This window comes from Symphodus melops, assembly GCF_947650265.1.
Source record: "Symphodus melops genome assembly, chromosome: 3".
NCBI lineage: Eukaryota > Metazoa > Chordata > Actinopteri > Labriformes > Labridae > Symphodus > Symphodus melops.
Genome location: NC_136693.1, coordinates 25,664,185 through 25,689,717, shown reverse-complemented (window position 1 = coordinate 25,689,717; position 25,533 = coordinate 25,664,185). Strand labels below are relative to the sequence as shown.

Below are 25,533 nucleotides of genomic sequence, written 5' to 3'. Positions count from 1 at the left end.
ACCCTTCTGCACCTCAGTAAGGTCGAGAAGCATGTGATCCTCACTCAGCCAATCAGAAGAGATCACCCTACATCACTAATCCTGCTATTGTGGCATTTGAACCAAATATGGCAACTTTGTTGATGTTTATTTTTCTAAATGAAATTAACATTTTTTTTTAAAAATGCTTTAACAGAAATAAAGTTCTGTTATGTCCCCCAATAAAACTCTGAGGTTGAATTTTTACGTATGTTTTTACGTACAGAAGTATTTCAATGAGTGCCCTATAAAGGGTTAAATAATGGGGTTGGAGATGTTGGGACATCGCCCATCACACTGTATACTTTAATTGCTTGTATAATGGACAAAAGCATGAATGAAAGGTGCAGTCATTTTTTAACTGTTGATAATGTATGCGCCATATCCAAGTTAATAAATCTACTCCAGCACATTAACTGCTGCAGTAAGAAAAGTGTGTGCAGGTGTTGAATACCTGACTGAATAAGACCAAACCTCTAACGTCCCCATAATGTTGAATATTAGATGATTTAGTCGAGGCAGTTATCTGTCGAACCTGATTTAAGACATTTAAACTGGGATTATTGTGACCCGTTACATTTGATAATTCTGCGTCTTTGACTCACTTTCATTTTGTAAATTAAATCAGAAAGTTTCTCACCATTGACAGGCTCATAACCCCATCCCCTGAAAACTCTGATTGTACGTGTGTTTGCGTGTGTGTACAGGCAGTAGGCTGTGACCAGACGCTGGGTTCCAAGGCCTCTCTGGATGCCTGTGGGGTCTGTAAGGGAGACAACTCTACATGCAAGTTCTCCAAGGGCCAATATGCCCTTCAGCACAGGGCTAATGGTAAGCTTGTATTTGTTTGCGTTTGCACTAAGCCTGTGCACATTAGCTGGCACACATCTTGTCCTTCTACAAGACAAAAGGAGACTTGAGCAGGCAAAGAGGGATAAAGAGAAAGGAAAACATGCACAGACAAAGGCATCAAATCACACTTCAAAATAACTGATAGGTTTCTTGTCTGTGCAGCAACAAACATTAACCCACTGATGAGATAATTCATTTACGGTTGCTGGACTGTGTAATGAATTTGCAAAAAAAAAAAGAACACTAATGACCAAAACAATAAGCATTACTCAGCTTGAACTTAACTTTTTTTAAAATCCTTTTTTCCTTTAAGAGTATTACTCCATGGTAACAATTCCAGCTGGTGCACGAAGCATTCACATTCAGGAAATGGAGGTCTCCACCAGCTACCTGGCTGTTCGCTCCCTGAAGAGGAAGTACTATCTGACCGGGGACTGGACCGTGGACTGGCCAGGAAAGTTTCACTTTGGTGGGACTGTGTTCGACTACCAGCGCTCCTTCAACAAGCCGGAGAGTCTGTACGCCGCCGGCCCCACTAATGAGACGCTAGTGTTTGAAGTAAGCCGCTGCTGCTTGGTGATGTCCGCTTGAGGCAATTGACACTGACAGGGTCCCTGGCAGAGCTGCCGGCCCTCCTTCTTTTAATGTCTGGATATGAATAGGCTTAGATAAAAAAGAAAAAGGAAAAAAATGGTTTGGGTGGCAGGGAGAGCATGGCTGGTTGTAGCTGTGTGCAGTCCTTCTGTGGGGGATTAATTGTGTTTGATGATTGGTTATGTCAGGGATGATCTTGGGATGGGTTGGTTAAGTGGAAGGCTTTAATCAAGAAAATCTAAAGCTGCTGAGGCTGCCTGTCCTGCACTGAGATGTGAGTGATAGAGAGGACAGAAAATACAAGTTTAAAAAGAAGGTGAAAACTGAAAACGGTTAACATAACAAACGTACGCTCGTGTGCATTTAAAGGGATGAAAATATATTCCAAAAGTACATGGATTTTTTTGAGCTAATATGTTGAAACTTTAGACTTTTAAAATGCAGATATTTGTTTGCACAATGTTTGTGCAGTGTGTTTTTGTACACCACCAGCAGCTCACACACACACTGTAGCCTGCTGAATGAGCTAGCCGCTGCTGCTGCTAACAAGCACACACCATTTGGTCTCAATAAGCTGCTCTTCCTCTTCCTCCTTCATAGGAAATGTGAAATTCTATACATAAAACAAACATGCCATCTTTAAAATCCACTGTGTTCTGTGTGAGCACAGTTAAACGTGTCAGATCTCCTCTTGATGTAGCGTCACATAAAAAAAAAAAGAATAAAAAAAAAGAATTGCTGTCAATAATTAGGGTCAAGTAAAGTTGGTTTTACATGTTTTGTATGATTTTTTGGTGCAGATAACTTCGACATCATGAGAATAACACAAAGACTAACAAGGCATCTGAAAGAGGGAGATGCAGCACAAATAGTCCATTTTTGCTATTCAGCTGTGTCTCACATGGCAGGAGTTCGCCCCCTTGTTTATATGCTGTACAGTCGCTTGCTTCGGCTGGCTCCCTTGTTAGCACAGTCACGTGTTTGTCTACATACACAAAGAGCATGGATGTGTCCCCTATGGCCACTAATCTCACAAGTGCTTTGTTTCAGCCATGTGATTCAAGGCTAATAGAGCAAATAAAATCTGTACGTCAACTTCTGGATGAGAAGTATAAAATCAGATGGCTGCTTGGAATGAGATGCTCTGCACAGTATAGGAAGTGATTTATGAGCTGATGGCTCTCTTCGTGCTTGACAGTTTGTCATCAGTGGTGTGTCAGAAACCAGATCTTTGAGGGGGAGTGCAAGTCCTTACCCGTCCTGAAGCAGCAGAATGTGATGCTGGACAGGCGTATCCTCCTGAGAGCAAAACTCTCATTCAACAAGTGTCCGAGTTATTATCCTTATGACTCTGTAGGTTTAAGTGAATGGTGTCGGGACGTGTGGGATGTTCTTCCCACATATCTTTGTCAGCGCAGGCATTTATTTTCTCCTGAACTCTGAACCCTGGCCCTGGAAACAGAAGTGGAAACCAGGTGAAGAGTGCACATGTTTTTTTTCCCCCTCCATTATGACTGGCTGAAGTGAAAGTCATGTAAAAGCTGCTTTCCCTTTGGTCCCTTGGGCTACTGAAATACTGCGGTTAAAGCAGGAATGACTGGCCTGTAAGACCCAGAGGAGTACTTTAGTGATATTTCCAAAGTGCTGGGTTGGTCACTTGTTTGGCCATCCGGAAATGTCAGAGTGTTTTTGTAGCTATTTTGGAAAAGAGACTTTTGCTTGTAGGCTTCCAGAAGGATCACAGTCTGCATTGTTTTGTCCCTATCTTTTTGTCCTATCCTTGTCTTTCCTGAAGGGGCTGTCTTCAGAAATATCTGCTTTTTGTAACACAGATCTTTTTTAAGATGAGCTTGGTTTGTGCAAAAATCCTGGTTTTGTGTAAAACTGTACAGTTTCCTTTGCTAACACTGCCAGGAGTAGGACTTAAGTTTGGCCCAGTCGTCACATGGCTTACCGGTCTACTACTTTGGACGTCATGAACATATTTAAACATTTAATAACGTAAATGCAATGAAATGTGATATAAACATTGGTGATGCTCAGAGGCTAAATCTTCATTGCTTTGGTCATTGGTTTGCTGTTGTTTAGGAAGAGTAAGTTGCCCAAATGAAATTGGAATCATTTGTTAATCCTGCATGGGGGAAATAAGTTTTTACATTCTGTTTATTGGACATGCTAGACACACAGGCTGAAATACACACATGCATAACACAGGATCCTATGGACATGCATTAATGGAGAGGTTTTAGAATGAGGGGGCTGCCAACAGTGAGCGCTCATGAGCTAGTGGGGGGTTTGTTGCCTTGCCCAAGGGCACCTTGGCAGTGCTCCTCTCCAGCTACCAGGCCAATTTCCAAGTCGAGCTAATTCACCATGAGCTCCTGCCACCCTCAGTGTCTTAAGATACTGAGGCCAAAAACAGTTCTTAAAGGCTGATGTCAGTGTGCCAGTGAATCGGTGACTAAAGCACTTAATTGTTTGAAGACTAAAAATCTGCAAATGTACTGCAGTCCTTCAACTCTGTGGACTTCTCCTGCCAATCTAATGACATTCAATCACCCTCAACTTCACTCTGTGGGTATAGCTGATAGCTCAGCATATTTATGCTATATGCTAAACTAAGATGATCACTGTACATTAAGATGGCTTGCAGTGACACCTCATTAGGTACACAAGTTGTTTAGATTACTGGGAATAAATTACAAGTTTCCTTACAGCTGAATGTTGAACCATTCGTGCTGTATAGTAATGTGCTTACATAAATAAAAAACAAGTTGCACTTACCCTAAATATTCTTCTAAGAAGGGACTTTGCTAAACAGACAGTCCTTTTTTTTTTTGCTCTTCCGTGTGTCCCAGTCATACATCTGTCCTGCCAGGCTCTCAGCTGTGGCATGCTGCTGATCTGCAGATGACACGTGCATAATCTCTATAAGTATGTCCTGTAATTACAAAAAGGAGGAAGAGGCTGATAGGGAGAGAGAGAGAGAGAGAGAGAGAGGGAGAGTGAGATTAAAAGATTACGAATTCTGCAATTGAACTCGTTGGATGTGAGAAGTTTAGGTCAGCGCAAAGGGACTTTAACTCCAAACGAATAAGGGCCAAATGAGTCCATTTTTTTTCCGCCACTAATCTTCATCTGTTTCACACATTCGACTTTACTTGTGCTGTCACAGGAAAAACTTAGCCAGTATGTGGGGGAGGGTGTACGAGCCTATCACTCCCAGACCCTTACTCAGCTGGAAACACTCGAGAAAAAAAACATTTGTTAATGTTAACGTTGAGGAGTGTGAACGTAAACTGTGACAAGGTGTTCACATGTGCAGCTGCTTGTCTAGTATAGTAGGGGGAGGTGAAAAGGGGGAAAAATTTAGCTAACAAGAGGAGGAATAGGAAACAGACAAAACATATGGTTCAGATCCGAGTAGACATTACAGACGGGTTGTTCCTCGTGAAGAGGCATTCTTGTGTAAGATGAGGTCATGCCAGTCCAGAGCAGAGATTTGAGGGTTCACAAGTTTGACTGAAATCTGTGTTCACCACAGTCTAATTCATCATCATCTCATCTGACGTGATGAGTGTTGTGGTAGTTGAAGTTGTGAAAACCTAGACGCTCACAAGCTTCCAAGTACCACACATAGGTCTGGTCTGATGTTGCACAGTAGAGGTTCAGTTTGTGATTTTAACTTCCATGGTGCAGCATTTTTTGGGGCTATTATTAGAAGCTGATTGGATGAGTAAAGGCCTCTTCCACTTTGAAACCATTTTTTTTTCAAACTGAAGCATTTTATGAAAACCTTTAGTGTGTATTGCTCCATCCTTCCCTTTCATGCACTTGCTTCTCATAGTAGTGGTCGTTGTCAGTCCCGATAAGTATAATTTATTCGGTTGCTTTGCAGCTTTTGTTAGATTTATATGTGCTGTGACAAAAATCGTGGCAGAATATGATTGCTGCTTTTAGTTTGTTTTGACTACCAAAGAATCTAATGAGGCAGCATTAGATCTGGCTGTGGGATTTTTGGTTTGCACAATGACATTGTTGATATTTGTCCGCGTCCTCATTTGTTTCTGTGATGAGTTGTCAGTCAGTGGACTAACTTTGGCTTCAGTTGTTCCAGACTGAAGAACAGGAGAGGAGACAGATTTGGACGTGCGCCTGAAATCAGGGTTCGAAAGTTAGTTTCCTTTGGCAGATGATGTTGAAACTGTGGTGGGTTGGGAGTATTCAACATTGTGAATGGTTGTGTTGGTTTTCTCTGATTGGCGTTATGAAAAAAACCCCAGCTGAATGTTGTTTTTATAGCTGCTGGTTCTTGGTAAGTTCTTGGCTCTTGAAAGTGTTGCCAGTTCTCATGTTATTTACTTTAAGCCTGGGTTGCATCATGTTTAGGTTTGGCATCTACAATTGAGTGTACAAATGTGTAACTGTGGTTGTTTGTGGCCATTGGCCCAGAACATGTTGATGGCTTGGGCTGACGCGACAATAGGTTGCTCTGTAACACTCTGGTCAGAGTTTGTAGATTTTTTTTAAGGTGCAAGTTTATTGTTGTTGTTTTTTTTACAACAGGCAATTGATACTAATGTATGGTGGTTCTTTTTAGACAAAAGTAGGGCCAGTGCTCCAAGAACCTGATAAGAAATGAAGCCCACCCTTTGAATCCCGTTTCTACAGTTGGATGCCTTGATATCAGGGTAACGTCAAATTCTCTCATGATGATACAGTATACAGAGTAGGTTTAGGCATGATCATGAGCAGACAGGGCCCTCCAAACAACCTAAAACTGCAGCTTTTAAGATGCTTTGGGGGACGAGACAAGAGGTTCAAAATGTTCATGGAGCCTGTCAACAGTATGGTAGATTGGCACTATCAAAAGATAACCAAATTAGGTATTCGCTCCTGTTTGCAATGTAGCTATTGATGTAAAGGTGACCATCGACAGGCCACTAAAATAAGCTAATATTACACATTTAGCAATCAACTTTGTTGGTTTGAAAGACAAGGAACATTTTGAGAATAACATTCTTTGAAAGCATGTTACACTACACCAACAATGATGCATTGAGGATCATGTGGACTTTCTTCTACTCTCTCATGCCTGACAGTTCTAAAATCTCTTGTTTTAGTTGAATAAATATAAACTGTGTCAGCACCTGTCATAGTATGTGCATGTATTGAAACCACTGCATCGGTTTGGCCTTCCAGCTGTTTACCAGTATGTAACACTTTACATACATACATACAATTTATTCACCAATAAATAAATGAGTCTGTCAGTAAAGAGACAGGTCTTAGCTCCTCTCCTGTCGCGGTCCGGGCTGAAATATCAACACGTCGCAGAAGGTGATTGGTCTAGTCAGTGGATGCACTTGAGGAATGTTAAATGTGGATCGAACCCAGGAGGTTCTTGGCGTTGTTAGTTGGACAGTTGATGGTGAATTCCTTGCACTTTAGGATATACCCCAAAGAAAATACACTTGTCAAAACTGCTTATTGCAGATATCAATCGGCTTGATGTGTTTTTAAAGGATGTGGAATAGCTGTTGACACTTGGACTTCATGCAAAAATGGATAGATGATTAAATCCTACCCAATCTGAACTAAACCAAAGAGGTCTTAAAAAAAGACAATAACATGACTGAACACAATCTGGGGCAGTGTGCCTGAAATGGTTCAAAATGATACACCACGAGCTGAGCCATTTTTGTCACAATGGTAGTGAATCCTTGTTTTAATGATGGCCTGATGCGTCTCTCTCTGCTTGACTTGAATGTTCAAATAAATCTCTCCTTCAAGAAAAGAGGACTTAAACCACCCGCCAGTATAAAGGATGTGGTAAAACAAAGCAAATAAGGGCTTGCCCTCAAAAAGTAAATGGAAATGTTCCCTCACTTAGACAATGAACTTTATTGGAGTGTTGTCAGCCAGTTTTAGACCAGAGAAGAAACCGAGTTCTCCTTATTGTCTATAACGGCTCCTGATAAGTCAGTTGTTGTTCAGAGGGATCTTAACTATTGAATTACGCTTCATACCACGTTGACAGCATCCTTTGATTTCCTGCAGTATAAACTTAGCTAAAGGCCCTCTTTTACTCTCTTTTAATTTGCACACGTTTCTATAGTCCGTGTAGTTGCATCATTACAAAATAGATGTTATGCTATATATGTAATATAGATTGGACCTTGTTATTTTTTTAATTATTGAAAGTAAGTCAGTCCCAGAATGAGCTTATATATGGATCCTGTGCCAAAGGATGTTGAAGGTATATTTACCAAAAAAATCAAGTGAAAAGTAGTGCAACTTATTAAAGACTGAGAACGTGGATTAGAGCACTGCTAACCTCCCATAGAAAGTAAAAATTATGCTTTGAATTACTGGCATGGTCGGAAAAAAGAGGTTGACGGGAAGAAACGTTGTATTGATTCGAAGCAGAAGGCCTCAGGCCTGAATAAAGGTTAAATAGACCAACTGTTTTCACGTCTCTCATTTCTGACTTACTGTTTTTTTCCTGCTGACAGATCCTTCTGCAGGGGAAGAACCCGGGAGTGGTGTGGGAGTACACTCTGCCTCGCACTGAGAGGAAGCCTGACTACAGCTGGGGCGTGGTGCGCTCTGACTGCTCTGCTCCCTGTGCTGGAGGTGAGATTTTTAAGCACCTTCAACATACACTACTTCTCTGAAAATGACGTTGATGGGGTGGGGTGCACATGTGACAGCGAACAGCCAAATCTGCTGATCCCTCTTTATGCAGTCTTTCCTGTTCCCTGGTCAAATGTCTGTCTTATGTTAGGTTTAGCCCTTGTGAGCAGCAGGTAATGGTTTGGTTTATACAGTGCATGTACTTTTTGTGAAAGCTGATGATGATTCTGATTGTGAGGAATAACAACTTTAGGGCTCCATCTAACTGAGAAAACACATTTTATCAGTCCAATATGTCATTTAATTTTAAGGGTGGATTATTAATTTCTTCTGAAAGTTTTTACTTTTTTTTAGTTTTGCACCAAACCAAACTTCTTCATCAACAAACAGGATTGTATGTTTTCAAAGCAGACCAGCTGTAAACCAAATGTCTTCTAGTGATTTCAAATGAAGCCTCATCATCTTTACGACATCATTCAAATGGATTAAAGATTTTTAGTCAGATAGTGAGCCAGTGTTAATGACAGCGATACTCTCTGCCAAGCTGAATGAATGAATGACAGTAAGCACTCAAACTATGCTATCCGTACTATGCCAGTTTATTTGACCAGTGTGAGTGCTGCAATCAGAGCTCAACCATGGCTCAAAAGGTGTGCTTCTGCACAGTACAGTCCATGCACGAGCACAACCAAGCAGGTACACAAGGTGGACAGATTTCATTATGGAGAAATCTCAGGATGTTCTGGTTGTATCTGACTAGAATGACTCAAAATAAGCCACAAAGTCAGTACAGTAGCTGTCTTGTTCTTTGTGTTCTCCGATGTGTGGACGTGGACCCCAGTGCTCCCTTTTTACTTTCTTTCTTTTTTCTCTCGACTCTGCCTGTCTAGTTAACTATGCATGCTTTATAATTATGTTAAGCCATGCATGTGTTGTATTACAACCTTATGTACAAGATGTAACCGTGCAAAAGCCCAGTTAGTCCTGGCGCAGTATGAGTGCAGGCCAGCACAGTGTGTGAATACTTGAACGTTCTTTCAACAGTTACTGGGGGGGGGGGGCACAGTGAAAGGTCATAAGGTGCAAGAACTGCCTAAGCCATTTAATCGCGACCTAGGGTCCAGGTACCTCCTCGGGGGGCACCACAGATCTCAGGACTCAGGGTAGCGAGGCTCTGTCTGCACTGAGATTGTCAAAATGAGTTTGACCCATATTAATTAAAAACCAATGACACACTTACTGGATAGTTTATTTAAAGGTGTGGGGATTAAAATGTTAAAACAAAAGTTTTTTTTTTTTTTTTACACACGTTTTGATAATAGTGTGTTCCTGTACCAGGGGACCAAGGAAAAGGATTGTAAACCACTGACCTTAGCAAATGTGATAGAACATAGACGTGTGTGTGTGGTTTTGTCAGTGAAAAGCTCCTTTGTTTACGGAGAACTTTCACTGCTGTTAGTCCATAAACACTCGTATTAACCCCTTGTTCACCTGACAGTTGATAACTATGTGTGTGTGTTGGTCTGCCTGACCAAGCCCTCGTTAGCCCCACCGTCCTGTCTCAAGCTTTCTGTCTTTTTCTTTCCCTGCTCTGCCCTCAGGTCGTATCTCCACCAAGGCGATCTGTCTACAGGACCAGAAGGTTCAGGTCAACTCCACCATGTGTAATCCTCACACTAGACCCACACTGGGCTCCCATCTGTGCAACACACAGCCCTGCCCTGCATAGTAAGTGCTGCTGTGGGTCAAGGCTTTTCTTCATGTGCTGTGGTAAATGTGGCATCTGCCTTTATGTTGCCAAATTTTCAGTAGCCCGAGGCGCTGTTTTAATGACAGGCAAACACACAGACATACACACACATACACTGTGGTTGAGCAGTCTAGAGGTTGCATGTGGTTGATCTGCTGTGGCGAGCCACCACTCTGCTCAGCCTGTGTTCTCTGCCCCTCTTCACCCCCCTCTCTTCTCTGCCCACGCTTTAATTTTTTAGGTTTCCTTTTTTTTTCAGTTTCCTTTTTCAGAAAACACTTGGAAGCTCCATCTTTCTGCTGTCTGTTGAATCAGGATTTACTTCCTCCATTGCATGTCTGCTGCAAGTCCAACTGAATGTCGAGTGGGCTTTAGTCACACTGACTGAATCCTGTAATATTCTGATTTTATAGCAGCTTTGTTCTGCTACTTGATGAGAATGGGCTCCCAGGGGAAAGCCAGCACATCATTTGTCTGAACCATTTCAGACTGGAGAGAAGAAGAGCAGAAGAGACCATTAAACCTCAATCCATATTTTAAACCCTAAACCCAGTCATATTTTGGCAATCTTCGAACCTGTCAATTATCTTGCGACAATGTCGAAGCCTCATGGAACAATGGACAACTTTTCAGTAATTCTGCCATAAAGCCAGGACTTTTTTTCCCGTGTGCTCAATTTTGAACAGACCGCTTAGCAACTTCAGAGGCGACTGTGTTTTCAGAACAAAAGTAAATTGAAATGTCTCTGATATTATCCGTCTGTTTTTTGGTTCCCAAGTCAGACGGAGGCCTCACTCTGCCTTGAAAAACAAGCAAATTGTCTTTTTATTTATTAACAATTAACAAGTCTCACTTGCTGAAGTAACAGAATCATGATGCAGATTTTTAATAGAGGAAAACAAAGTTGTGTTGGAGATAAATGTGTGCGTCTAGAGGTAAACTCCCACACACTGCCTTTAACTTGCATCCAAGTCAGAGACAGTCAGCGGGAGTTTACTTTAAAGATTTTTGAAAGTAGATTGGAAGCTTTCTTAGGTCTGTTCTCAGGACAATAAGAAAAACCCCTTTAAATGTGCTTCTTTGTTGAATGGAAGTCAGATCAATCCTTTCTGACGCATTCCAGAAAGTCTGCACTTGTACCTGTATGCAGATGTCTGTTTGTAGAGAACAATACATCCTTCTCTGACAACTGCTGATGGGAGCTGGGGCTTCATCTCTATCCTGATTGTTTTCCTGCATACACATATGTGATTGGTTAAACAGAAACAGAAACATGTATCGTACCTGAGAGCAGTCTCAAGCAGGTCTAAATTTGACCATTTTACGCTGATAAACACTACAAACAGATATCACATCTATGCTAATGTTTCTGTATATCCGTGATGCTAGACATGCTGGTTGTGTCGACAATCAGAATCTTACATTTCAGGGCGGATTCAGTTTATTTATGACTAAATACTTCATACTGTTTTGTACTAGAACTGGGCAGTAATGTAGGCACGACTTTGAAACTTAATACTGAATAGATTCACCATTAAACACATTATAAGAGTTTGTCTCAAGACATGACCAGATGTCTCAGCTGTAGTTTCTCTTGCACCGATCAGAAAATGTTGAAAAGTTCAAACATCAGGCTCAGATGAGTTATTAGTCATTTGCTAGAATTTTGTAGTTTTTTGTTCTGGATGGACAGGGTGATATCTGAGGATTTGGACTTGTTACCCTCTTGATTTATGGCCTGTCATTCACGTCTAAGCCCTGAAGGATTTCCAAAAGTTTAATTGTTTTTGTCATAAGGTAGGAACAAGATGTTATTTCAAAGTCTGGCATACAAGTTTAACTCCAGGCAACACTGGAGGATAAGAAAGGAAGAAAGAGGGAAATAAAGATAGACAAGGTTAAAGAGAAAGGGTGCAATAGTGAAGCCAATTTGGAAAACACATTTTTGTGTGTGCGCGTCGTTCCTTTCAAAAGTTTTCAGCTCAAAGCGTCCTCTTTGTCTCAGGACAGTCTTGCCCTGTTACATCTGCGGTGTCTAGACAGTGTCTTTAGTTGCATGCATTTTTAAAAGGTTCTGTGCATTCAGGGAGCAGTACAGCCAGGAAAGGAGGAAAGCAGGCCGAAGTGCACTGGAGTGACACACTGAAACATCACTGAATATCCTCCTCTCTTCTCTGTAGGCATTTGGCTGAGGGGACTGGAGCTAGCTTGATTTACACTACTGCTCCGCAGAACAGGCAGGGAACCGTGTCATGGATTCAGAACGAGTATACACACCTGCACATAAAAAACAAAAAACTAACTAGTTCATACGAGCAAAGCAAAGTGTGCGATGCTTAAAAAAAATGCAAAAACCACAAGTTAAAAAAATAAGCATGCACGCTGCTTCTGTCTGATGTCAAAGGTATTGTCATTGTGTGCAGCATTAGCCATGCCACAACAAGTCCAGGCTGAACTTTCTCCTGTGTCAGGGGTTGAACAAGCCAGACTGCTATCGGTTACACATCCAACATACAGCCTCTGTTTCTCACCAAGTTTCCCACCACCCGAGAGGGCATTTCCTGCCCCTAATCTGGGGCATACCATTTCTCTTATCTTGGCGAGAGGTATTGAACAGCTTTGTTGCATGTTGAAACCTCCCAACTTTGTGTATGAGTGGATTAAGTGGTATAGCTTGGATATAAAAAAAAAACCTCCATTCAGAGAAATAAAGCAGTGTTTAACACCCATGGATCTTATTATACAGGCGCTGACACCGTTTTCTCAGCTCGTTGTGTGCATGGGCCAATTTATGGGCGCTGTACAGGAAGACAGTGGAGTTGAGTGAGCAGCATGAAAGCTTTAATGACTGCGTTAAGACCTCCAGGATGTATGGGCACGCATTCAAGATCCCAGCCGAGAAAATAGAAATTGACAATGAGGTGGGATGCATGTGCACTGTGTGTGTCTAAGTGTGTGTGTGTGTGTGTGTGTGTGTGTGTGTGTGTGTGTCTTGACAGAGGGGGAATGTTTAAGTGCCTGCTTATCTGTGCAGCATGGATCTTGGGTGCTGACAGGCCTATCCATGTTTTATTGTGCAGAGACGGTGGGATTCCCACGGGGCCTGAACAGTCTAGCCATGCAGAGCCGGTCACACTCCCCCCAACATCTTCGCCCCTTCACCCCTTTACTTTTTCCCTTTTTTTCCCTTTTGCTAAAAGCATGCTTCAAACCTCCTCTTCCCATACTATCAGGGAAAAACAGAGATTACCATAAAATAGGGATGCAAGGAGACTGTTAAGCATTTCAACCTTTAAGCCCAGCTTAAAGTTAGAAAAATCTACGCTCATGGCTCAAAGGTTTTTTGATTAAAGTGTCTTCTCTACCTGTCTCCAAAGCACAGCCTCCGTGTACCTGTACCCATCTTCTCTTCCTGTGTAGTTCCACCTCTGCAGTTTCTTGGCTCCTTCTCTTGACAGAGGCCATCTGTAGAGTCACTTTGCACAAGTTGGGGATTTCTCTGTGCATCACACAGCGTGATGTGTAGACAGATCAAAGTGAGACATGTACCTGAGCCAGAGAAGAAGAGATAAAAGAAGAAAGGCGCCGGGGTCAGGGCCTGTGTTTATCAAGAAGTACATTCAACCCTGTTTTAAGATCCAACTTAAAGTCAAATAAAACAATTCAAACTCTTTTCATCATTTTCACCAACAATCACCACCTGAAATTAATCGTCTTATGGATAGAATGTATAATCCATAAAATATAGAAATAATACATTGATAGAAGGATGGACATGTCTGACAATTGGAGTTCAAAAATCTGATGGCCTAGCGGTTAGCTCACGCCTAGTGTACATAGGTTACCATCCTCCAAATGGCATGAGCCCCCCCCCCCCACACACACACGCCAGAAATGTGATGTGACAATATGTTCGTCATGCTTACGTGAAACACTGAAGTTTTCTGTTGATGGGAGTCCTACCAAATCAAAGCTAAACTTGGACTCTAACAGATTCAGCTTATTATAATTTAGACATTACCAAACTACAAGATTGTGAAGACTTCTTGTGAGAAATAAAAACATGTGAGCTTGCTGGAACCATTGATGAGACTATATGGGATAGGAATACAAAGAAAAGTAAGATTACATGACAATACTGCAAACGTCCAAGTACACTTAACCACACATGTAAACCTGTAGGTTTCAAAATAGACTGTTTAGGTTCATATGAAGGTATCGGCCTGTAGGGCAGAGGAGCTCCTTTATGTGATTCAGCTTTACAAACTTGGCTTCTTATCAAACTCAATGTAAGGCCAAGAATAATTGTGCAGTCATCAGGGGTAACTGGTGTGCAGCCATACAAGCACTGGGAAGAAAGGTTTTTTGGAGCCAGCCCTGCACTATTGCACTTGGGCCTACCTTTGAATAAGTCAGCTATTGAACCATTTTAGAGATACAAATTATAGTTAGGTCAGTGGTGGTTTGCAGCGAAGCAGAGTGGCACTTTAGCCACTTTTCCCTGATGATATATTGTTATTTATAAGCCAGGCAAAGCAGTGGAAAAAAAAGCAAACAGTCTCTAAAAAGTCCAAACCGATGCTTTTGGGTCCCAATGGTTCACATCTGTCCTGTTTCCAAATTGCAGTTTAGTCTTGCTGCTTCAATCGTCTGTGGCGTTTGAAAGAGAATGAAAGCATTTTTTCTTCCCCTGAAGCAGGTCGGCGGTGTGGAGGAACGGTCTTTGTGGTGACATGTCGTCTCAAAAAACTGGACTGAGCCATCTGCCCATCTCTCCATCTCCCTCTTCTAAGCCTGTGGTTGTCAGACCACTCATTTGCCGTAATCTCCCCCTTTCAGCCCTGATGCCAAGACAGAAGCTATTTTAGAAGCAGCAGTAGGCTTTCATCAGTGGCAGAGCAGGAGTTCAGAAATACTGAAGGAGAGGCAAAAAAAAAAAAAAAAAGAGACAGGACAAAAAGATTTGAAGGAATTGATGGGAGAAAGGAGGAGAAGTGGAAATGATATAAAGTGGAAAAACAGGAGGAGAAATAAGGGAAACATAGGGCATAACCTTCCCTGTCTGTAGGCTGATTGCATGCTATAGATATTATGGTTGGCCTTGAAGACCTTGGAAAGCCATTATGAAGAGTTGTATATACAATATGGTTCTCATGTTTAGTTTTAGAAACAAATAGCACAGAGTGAGATTGATGGACATGGATATATCTGAATTTATTTATTTTTCTGGCCTTTTCTTGCAATGTCATAGATTAATGTGTGAAAACTGTAAGTTTAGAAGCAGCAGGTCTTGATTTCAAACAAACGGCCACCTCCGACGTTGATAAATGAAGCCAATTCAGATGTGCAAAAAAAAACTGCAGTTCCTTGAGTGTCCTGGCACCGATGGACCAGGACGTCCCATACGCACTCCATATTTAAAATACCTTTCTGACAGCAGAAAAATCTGCTCACCTTCTGCCTGCTTGTTGTCTCTCTACAGTTGGGCGACAGGAGAATGGGGTTCCTGCAGCCGTTCATGTGGGGGAGGTCAGCAGACCAGAACACTGCGCTGTCTGAGGAAGGTGACTTACCAAAGGGAAGAGGTGGTGGCCCACTCCCTCTGTCCTGTCATCTCTCCTGCTCAGGTCCAGCCCTGCCACACCCAGGCCTGTCCTCCAGAGTGGAGTACAGGATCATGGTCACAGGTGGGTTTGTCACTGTATATGTTATCATCTAAACTAATATGTTTTTAGGGTCACAGGCAGGGTATACCAATGACTGGTAATTAAAAATGTTTTAGCCAAACTAAGAATGTGGCTGAAACTAAATGTGCAAAACAAACAAATTGATTTGCAAATGATTGGCACATAATTCTTTGAAGATCTGTATTGTGATTTTTCCTTCTGTGCTGCCTTGAGGTAGCTTGACATTTGTTTAAAAACTGTCCATGTCATTTAGTGCATTCAAGGAAAATGTGACCTAAGCATGACATCAATCAAGTCAAAACAGAGAGGCCTGGTTTATTGGCCATCAAAGTGGAATATGGTGGAAGTCTTTGACAATATGATCTACTAATCTGACGTGACAATACACAAGAGACCAAATGTTGTGAAGCATGAATCCCAAAAGTCTTCAGTAATTTCCCTAAAGATAAATGTATCTGTTGTCTATCCATTTTCTGATTGAGGTGGTTGATGAGGTGTGTTTATCCTCGGGAATAAAATGACCAGTATGATATCTGTGCTCTGAAGCTTATCTGTTCTCATATTGAGCTCAAGTTGTTCAATGTTCATTTACCAAGGTTGGGAGTCTGATTTAAATTGATTCAGTACAGTGAATCTTGTATGCATGCAAAAAGTTTGTTATATTTAACTTTTCACAGCAGGCACTTGTGATGACCGAAAGTGTCATCGGTAAAATTAACTACCGGTATGTCTATCTCAGGTGTCCCAGTAAGTCAGGGCAGTGCCAAAGCCGAAAAAGAAAACAGGTGTCTTTCCTGGAGATGAGTCAGGTCATGAGCACTGTCAAAATTCATTTTCTGGTTAAAGGTCATCAGGAGCATCTAAAAACACTAAAACACAGTGACATGCTGAGACATCTGGAAGACAGAAAAACATCAGTGACTGAAAACACACACACTCTGTCAGAGGTTTCACTCCAGCTATAAAAAACACTCTGCTGCCCTCTGTTGGACATGTGGAACATTGTACATTATTAGGGTTAGAGAAATAAATGTCATGTCTCTTGTTTTAATCAATCGAGACGCATTCAGCTCTATTCTATGTTTTTACATGTAAAGCACTTTGTAAGCAGTTGTTTTTAAAGGTGCTATATAAATAAAGTTTTTGTTATTATTATTATTATTATTATTATTATTATTATTATTATTATTATTATTATTATTATTATTATTCCAGTGACATCTGGATTGTTTTAGTTTTTGTAATACTTTCTTAGTATTCTGTTTTCAATCTAATCTTTTTTGTTATTAAAAATAATGAATAGAACACTAAATTGTAATGAACTCTAAAAGTATTAAAGTCACTAAATACACCATTGAATCACAACACAGGCCCCAAAATGTATACACATGATTAAATAATACGTTAAATAAGTATTGCTCTTAAGATGCTGATGGCAGCATTGCCTTCATTTGTGTAAGGCTAAAATAGCCTCTAAAGCCAACATTTGATTTGAACATTTAATCCTCTGGACTACAACCAGGCATGACTGTTTCCTCTGTGACCGAAGTGCAGCAGACTAGACAGGAGTTTAATTCGCTCACTGGAGGATCTGACAGTTTGTCAGACTTTGCGACGGTGATGAGCCGGTGTGACCTGCACGGCCGGGACATTTAGCTGCCATTCAGCCATCACTCTTATGGACACTGAGTCCTGTGCTTTGGCTAGTTTGTAATAAGAAGTGCGAGTTCAGTCGGCGGTCATGCAGAGACAAGGCCAGTCTCCCCGAAGAGATCAATCGAACCTTTCAGTGACAAAAGGACAACTGGGATGTGTGTACGTGCTCTCTGTGTGTATTTACATTGATGTGCACAGATGTGTGTGGCTTTTGTCTAATAAATGAATGGGATGTTAAAGCTGCAATGACTGCTGCGGTCGTCGGTCCCCATGGACCAGTCTGACCCGGTTGTCCAGTTTACAGCGGATGTGCTGATGGGTTGGGGTCACATTCAGCTCTGAGTTATTGGTTTATTGTATTTAATGTTAGGCCATAATGTGCTGCCATCAAATGGGTGACCTTCTGTTTGCTTTTACACCGTGTGGTGAATCGAAATGCATTTACTGTGTCTGTGCCAAGATTTAACCTCTGTTAATACAGCCCGGTGCTTAAATGTAATAAAGGATGAAGGTTAAAGCAATTATCACAAAGCACAAGTTGCAGCGAGTGGGTGTGATTTAATATGAGTATGTCATTAAACTTTTGCTTATTCCCATCCCCCCTGGGCTTGTACTCATCTCAGCTGTTGATTTGTGTTCCACACTGACTTCTTGTTCTTCCTCTCAGTGCTCAAAGAGCTGTGGCCGTGGACTGAGGAAGAGGAGCGTGTTCTGCCGCAGCACTGATCCCGGGGCCAAAGCGGTGGTGGTGCCTGACAGCATGTGCAGACAGCATCACAAGCCCAAAGCCCAGGAGACCTGCGTCCTGCGGCGCTGCCCCAAGAACGAAAGGTTACAGTGGACCCCCACTCCCTGGGGAGAGGTAAGAAGACGAGGAGGGCCATGGAGCTCAAGGAGTTTTAGATCAAGAAGTTTGAGGAGAAACTCTGTCTGTAAATTCTGTTAAAAGAAAGATTCGGAGGATGCTGCATGCTTTGGTGCTTCATTAGTTTTTTGTAGGTTGGTGTGACTTTTTGAGAAATGAAGGGGGGAGTCTGAATTGATTATTTTTGGACGACAAGGTTGAAAAGCTTTGTTGTGTCTGTAGTGCGCCAACTTTCTGGTAGATGTAAAAATCAGAATTTAATTTGACAAGCAACAAAGTCTCCCCCTGCTGGCCGTGAGAAAAATACAGTTTGAAAGCACTTTGGTAACGTTTGAAACAAGAGGCTACATCAACTTCTCCTGAGATATTTCCAACACAGCTATGACTTGTAGCTTCAAAAAAAAAAAAAAAAAAAAGATCCTGTCCCATGCTTCCAGTTTTCAGAGACATTTGACAAGCAAACTGGGAGGAATCCATCACAGAACAGAGGAAGCAGTTTCACAGCTGGTTGCCTCAGTAGACCAGAATGCAACGCAACATCAAGTCGTTAGCTTCATCTGGACTGAAAAACCATCAGCATTCTTCAACTTCACTTCCCTCCGCTGAGCTCGTTGAAAGGAAAACTTACAGATGCAGGAAAATGACAGACTGGACCAGAAGCGAAGAAAGCAATGGAAAGTGAAAAGAAATCCTCACAGCTTCTGGAGGACGGTCCGAACGAGAGACCGTTCACATATGACGTGTCTGTAAACGTGATAAGTGGTCAGAGGTTGCAAGTTCAGTGCAGTTGACGACATCTTTAATCTCATTAGTCCTCCATTATGAGTTATGATCTCTTCATATTCTATCTGCAGGAATGCACTTTTACTGTCCTTCTGTGTGATTGATTCACTTTGTGCTTTGGTGTTGTGGAAGCAAATGAATCACCAAATATTTAAAAACCGATTAACCATTTTACTTTAACCATTAAACAGTTGGTAGATCTCACTTTGGTCTCTATATTACTTTGTGCATTTTCTTTTTACAACTTTCTCATATTTTAAAGACTTACTAGTGAATGAGACGTTAAGTAAACAGCAGATACGCTGATTTGTCGCAGCCCTAGTTCCCTGAAATTAATATTTTATAAATTTTGAAAACGAGCCAGGCCCATACACACACCTACATACACACACACACACATGCTCACTCAAAAACACACTGTACACTCAGTAGAGCACTTTGTATTTTAGCTCTATTTCTCCAACAATCGATGACCTTGAGCCACCTGCTGCTATGCGGTCCTGCAGCATCACACACTCTTCAGAGTTCATTTTGTGAAATTGTCCCTCCTGCGCTTTCCTTTAGTGCTCCAGGTCCTGTGGGTCAGGCGTCCAGAAAAGAGAGCTCCGCTGCGGGGAGAGAGACTCACAGGGAGGAGGGTATGTGTCACGACCCACACACCCAAACTTGCCTTTACACTTTCATAGATCTGCACATTTCAGGATCTCAAATGTGGCAACTCTGAGAGAGCAGTGATTTTCAGCGTCTGACCTTTCATCTCCGACACAGGTTCGTGGAGTTCCCCACACGCAGATGCAGGAATACTGCCAAACCTTTGGTGGATCTCCAGCAGGGCTGTAACAGAGGTCCATGCCCACAGCTCCCGCGGGTTGCCCCTGGCAGAACCCCGTCCATTGCTGTGGTCCTCGGCTGGTACTCCTCTCCGTGGCAACAGGTACTTTTGCTCATGCTTTGATTGAAAATTGTCTCCATGAGAGACTTTCAGTGCTACAGTACAAGTGTGTTCCAGCTGACAGCTTCCCATTTGGTGTTTTTTACACCCACTTGCAGCAAAGATTTTTGGACTACGCGACATGGAGATTTGGTAAAAAACTGAATTCAGAGACACGTAATGCATGACTGGATGCTCAAACGAGAATTTGTCTTAAAGCCAAGACAACACTGAGATCTCAGATCGGTTACCTCGCCATGAAGAGGAACAGAACGTGGAAAGCTGATTGACGACAGCCATCCTCCCGTAGAAAGATGCAGTCAAAATATGAGAGACTAAAAGTAAAAAAGGAGAGGATGACTGTTCTACCTGCTTCAAAATAACGTCTTAACACATGGATGCTAGCTGATTTATTATTTTAAACCATTCAATATAAGGTACTTTAAGAGTATCAGTGAGCACTACATGTGACACAGTGCATGTCATTATGTTTTTTATGACATTTCTCTGATACATGTAACAAATATTAACCCATTTGACAGAATTTCTGGTCTGACAGTTTGTGATCAGTGTACAGGCAGAAGAGATAGTGACACTAACATTTACACTTGCTGGTTGAACACTTTTGGGCATTTGGGCATCTGAGTAGTCGTGTTTTTGTGACGTCATAAAGAGGTCTGTTTGTTAGCGAAGCACACATTTTAGCTTCGAGGTTCATGACTGTGAAAGTCTGCTCGCAGACGATGTCATCTTCGCTTAATTCTGTGTCAAAACAAACCGATGTGAATTTACCCTTCTCAAGTGCGCCACGCTGCAGTCTGATCAGTTCCACTCCAGCTTTTCAAGTCCTTCTCCAGCCGAGTGAACGCATTAACTCGCCCTGACAGTACATTTTTCTTCGTGTCTACTCCACCGTAATCCAACTCTGCACTAACTTCCCTTCACGTGAAGCGGGCAGTCTCCGTATGTAACACGAGGACACATTTTTAATCAATGCTCCTCGGCTCTTCAGCTGAAGACGGTTAAAGAGGCTGAGAGAGATTGCAGGAAGCTGATATCTTGGACACATCTCTGGTAGGAGAGCACATGCTGAAACTATGTTGTGTGTGGGTAGAGACTGTTCTCTGGAGCAAGCCTTAAATGACCTCTCAGGGAACGAGATTATTTGGCACTTGCTAGTGGGCTTCACTTTCAGCCTCGAGGTTGCCACTTGATCAATCAAGAACATACTGAAGCACCCCTTTAAGCCAGATTATTGTTTGAAAGAGTGTCAGCCTAAAACACTAAAGGTCAGCCAAGGATGGTGATCACAGCTCATTAAGCTGTTAGCTTATTATCAAGCTAGCTATAGCTGATTAAGTTTTTTCCCTGACAGCAACCGGGTAGAAATAAAAAAATAAAAACCTCCCTTTGTCTTAGTTTCTAATTGATAACAAAAAAAAAGTCAGTGTATCATCAGCTCCTAAGAGGTCATTGATTGTTGAAGGTTAGGTTGTAAGGTTAACAAAATATGTGAAGAGCGTCATCGTCCTTCTGTGTGGTCAGTTCCTTCTAAACCATCAAATCCACTGAGAAGATTTCAGATTCACAACATTTGTTTTCCACCTCGCAGTCTCTCGTTCCACTGCATTTTTGCCTTCTATCTCTGGTCGGCCCACGGCGTCTCAGCCCAAACCAATCGATACAAGATATATGACCAAGAGTGGATCCTGTGTTTCAATATCAATGTTTCCTATGCCCCAAAAAAAACTCAGGAACAGATCATAGCCAGCAGCTGGTGTTCCACAGACACGGCTTAGTTCTTAACCACCAGTGGTGTGCTTTGTGGAATCAGCCTCAGATGCAATGCAAAAGCTCCACTCTGTAACACGGTCTATTGGGGCAGGTTGTGTAGGCTATGTGTTATAACATCTATTATGCAAAAAGTCTTAAGGGCAGCCTCTTATAGCACAGTGTCTTATTCTGCTTGATCTGAAGCTTGTGATCTGACTATGTTTCACCAGAGAAGATATCTCCTGACAGCTTGCTGGAGGGCGAGTACATGCTGGATAGGATGTTTGTTTTCTTCATCTGTTCTTTGTCTCTGCATAGACTTTTCCTGCATCCTTCCCCCTGCTCCTTTAATGACGATTCCTTCCCCCCCCCCCCCCCCCCCCCCCCCCCCATGCGCTTGAGCGTTTGTTCTCCCTCTACTATTTATAACACAGTGCCTGTCTCTCTCTCATTCTTTTTGTATCTGTCTCTCTCTCATTCTGCTCCCTCTTTTTGTTTCTCTCTCTCTCGTGCCTCTGTGTCAGTGCTCTGTGTCCTGCGGTGGAGGAGTGCAGACTCGGAACATTCAGTGTCTGCGGCAAGGTCGCCCTGCAGCTGGCTGCCTGCCACATCAGAGGCCTGTCACATCCAGGGCGTGCAACACAAACTTCTGTCCCCCCGCTGCTCCCCCAGTACCGCCACAACGCAGCAGTCGGGTCACAGCTGCCGGACCCACATCGAAAGGTAAATTCTCCTGATAGTAAAAAAAAAAGACCAATTGTCCTCTTTTTACCACGAGGTTGCAGTTCTATGTAGAATATGCATTCTGCGGTCTTTTATCTGTTTTCAGCTCTTCTCGCTGAAATCTATTCATGTCGCTACATTTAACTTCACTTTAAGCTGTGTGAAATGTTAAATTAGCCAATCAAACGGCTCTATGGATGGCAGCCTTAGTCAGTAAAACACTTTACCAAACTGACATGTTTTATAAATCGACCCCTTCAGGGTTTTTAACTTTTAATCAAAAGTTACCATCAGGTTACATTACAGTACAGAGCTGCTAGCATGGCTAAGTCTGATGGCTTTTTTACAGGACTTAGTGCTCGGTTTTAGACACAAGCATTAATCAGTTATTCTGAAGAAAACTCTTGGATCAACATTAGGGAGAATGATAACAAGTCTCATTGTTTTGTTTTGTGTGCAGATGAACACTGCACAGATCATTTCAGCTGGTGCCACTTGGTTCCCCAGCACGGCGTTTGTAACCACAAGTTCTATGGACAGCAATGCTGCAAGTCCTGCTCCAGCAAGAGGCCGTAGACCTCGGAGACCTCGGAGTCTATTTATTCTGACCTCTATAAGGAACAACAACACAGAGGCCATCGGAGGAGGATGACTAAAAACACAAACTGTGTTGATCACACAGCGCGTTCACTACCTGGAGTGCTTGACTTTGATGAACTTTGTAAGGAAGTTGAAGAGCCGACCCTTGGGACTCTTTGTGTTTCGAAAGGCAATGTGGCCAATGACGCTCCTCTGCCAAAGCTGCCAAGTCATCATGTCATTGATCGAACTGGAAACGGAAAGACAATGCAAAAGCAGAGAGCATCTAAAGACTTGCTGATGTAATATATCTATGCGTGTTGTCCCTCTGTTTTCCTTTTGAAACCTCGAAAGCTACAAGCCATCAAGAGACCAGGAAAAGGGCCCTAGCATTTTTTAGCTTGCATATGTCGTATTTTTTAAGGTGTCTCGCTTCATACTCCTTTATTTAAGTTATTATGGTTCCTGATATTTGATTTTACATTTTGTCAGCTGTAAAGCTGATCTGTGACATGTTATTTTTATGTTTGGATATACCACAGGATTATGCCAGTCACCCTTGGATCCATGTTATGAGATTTAAAATGAGGTATTATTTACAGTGGTCAAATATCCTCTGCACTTTTCCTATAAATGACTCTCCGCCTGTTTTGTTTCATGCTGCTGATTCCTACCCACATATGTTTTTCATGTGCATTCCTTTTATGTAAACGCTATCGAAACATGCCTACCTGTGTGTGTAAAAACATTTAATGCAGTGACATTGTAAGTGCTCCTTTTTATCTCTCCTGTATGATTATGGAATACAACATGATCATCTGTCTGACTGCCTTTCTTTCCTGTGCATTCTTCTCTTTTGACAAGGGCAACAAAGCCCTGCGATGTGTGCTGACCCGGGGGGAGAGAAGGGTTGGGTGAAGAGGGAGAGAAGAGGATGATTGTAGGGCGAGCGTGGGTGCTGTCTAGCAGGAAAGAGGTTTTTCTTGTTAAGAGAGAACTGTGCAGGTGTGTTCTTCACGAAAGTCGGGTCAAAAAGCAACACTTGGTTGCAGATATTCAGCTGTGGATATAAGGTGGGGGGCTCAGTCAAACCTGGTTTGGGTTAAATCATTCATCACTTGAGCAGTACAACTTCTGAGTCGCAGCTTAAAGGCTTCACTTACCTAACATACTAATCTCTCTCTTTTCACACTGGCCTGTGGAAACATCGGATGTTACATTGAAGATCTTTGCATAAGGAAGCAAGAGCTGCTACTGCTGGCTGTACTGTTTCTGTACAGTACAGTACAGTGCATGCTGCTGTGGTAAAAACATGACATACATTAAAGTTGGATACATTGTTGGTAAATACATATATTCTCTTCCTCAGGTCTGTTTCGCCTGGTTATCTTGACTCTGATCAACTCTGAGTTTGTTTCAGTCAGGCGTGGAGTAGCAAAAAGAATAAATCCCATGATTCCCCGCCAGCCTCAAAGTTATCTTTTCTTGTTGTTTTGATTGAGAGCCCCCTGGTGGTGGAATATACATTTGTACATAAAGCACTGAACTAATGATAAACAAGCCAAAAGTCGTCTTGAGTTTGGTAAAGGAAAAAAAAGCGTTAAATATTACTTTGTGAAGGCAGAATATAACTCTTAAGATGGAATCTAGTAGTTGAAAGGCTGTTTTAAAAAGGAGAAGCAGAGCTAAGCAGCACACCCCTTTTGCCCTAATGCCCAGTTTCTATTGATCTTTCTGTTCCTTGCATCAACAGACAAAGAAAAAGGAATGTGGGGCTCTATAAGGCACTGACTCTCAGCTTGTTTTACAAAGTGGAGATAACATTGCATTAATAATATCCACATCCGTGATTGACATGTTGAGCTTTGACTTGTGTTAACAACACTAGAGAAATACGTTTTCTGGCCTACCATTAGCTGTTGACGAGTGTTGTGTTGCTCGTCAATATATAGCACCACACATCCACCTTTAATACAAAAGCACCAGATGTCACAGTGTTTGCAAGGTGAAACTGTGTTTCACAGAGCAAAGAATGAAACATAATGGATGCAGTGTGGACAGCCAGCGTGCACGATGTAACTCTTGCATGTTAGGACACAGTGTTAGACTTTCTTTAGCTGACACTTGCTGGTTTTATCCAGTCATGTTATTAAATAGTCGAAGTAGCAGTTTTAGAGTTTTGAATGAAATAAGAATTCCTAAAGCTGCGAACCCTCTTCATAAACACAATGTTATGCTTAGTTTGATAACTCACATTTGTTCAGTCAATCAGTGGGAAACTTGTACTGGGCTATCTATGTCCTTCTTTGCAACTCTAGATATTTGCTAACTTTTTGCCCGCCCCCCCAAAAAAACTTTCATAACTTGAAGCCTGCTGAGATTTATGCTACCAAGCAGAGTTGTTCTTACGGTGATTATGCCACCCTTTCTTACTCTGCGGGGGCCGGGATTGCTCTTTAATCAACCCGTCTGTGTGAATCATGGAGCCTGGAGTCCCCACATCGTCTCGGCTGCATGTTGTTTACTAGCATGCTGAGAGCCAGACACCACAAGCTGGGGCCCACGCACATACATACAAATCTGACTGCTTGACGTACACAAATATAGCATGTTCATTGAGCATCGACCGGCTGTAGAGGTGTGTATTGGATCTGCCTAGATGTGTGTAGGCTGAGGTCATGCTTTT

General features: G+C 42.1%; 1 protein-coding gene across 1 annotated transcript in view; it reads left to right on the top strand.

Moving 5' to 3' along the window:
* Positions 1 to 23,670, top strand: part of adamts18 (ADAM metallopeptidase with thrombospondin type 1 motif, 18) — a 56,688-nt gene extending 33,018 nt beyond the window's left edge. The window contains exons 15-24 of the mRNA XM_079340383.1: positions 726 to 849; positions 1,184 to 1,428; positions 7,980 to 8,100; positions 9,702 to 9,828; positions 15,333 to 15,537; positions 17,861 to 18,055; positions 19,406 to 19,479; positions 19,610 to 19,775; positions 22,070 to 22,268; positions 22,729 to 23,670. Coding sequence (XP_079196509.1) covers positions 726 to 849; positions 1,184 to 1,428; positions 7,980 to 8,100; positions 9,702 to 9,828; positions 15,333 to 15,537; positions 17,861 to 18,055; positions 19,406 to 19,479; positions 19,610 to 19,775; positions 22,070 to 22,268; positions 22,729 to 22,844 — 1,572 coding nt within the window. The 3' untranslated portion in view covers positions 22,845 to 23,670. The remainder of the gene's footprint in view (positions 1 to 725; positions 850 to 1,183; positions 1,429 to 7,979; positions 8,101 to 9,701; positions 9,829 to 15,332; positions 15,538 to 17,860; positions 18,056 to 19,405; positions 19,480 to 19,609; positions 19,776 to 22,069; positions 22,269 to 22,728) is intronic.
* The last annotated feature ends 1,863 nt before the right edge of the window (positions 23,671 to 25,533 follow it).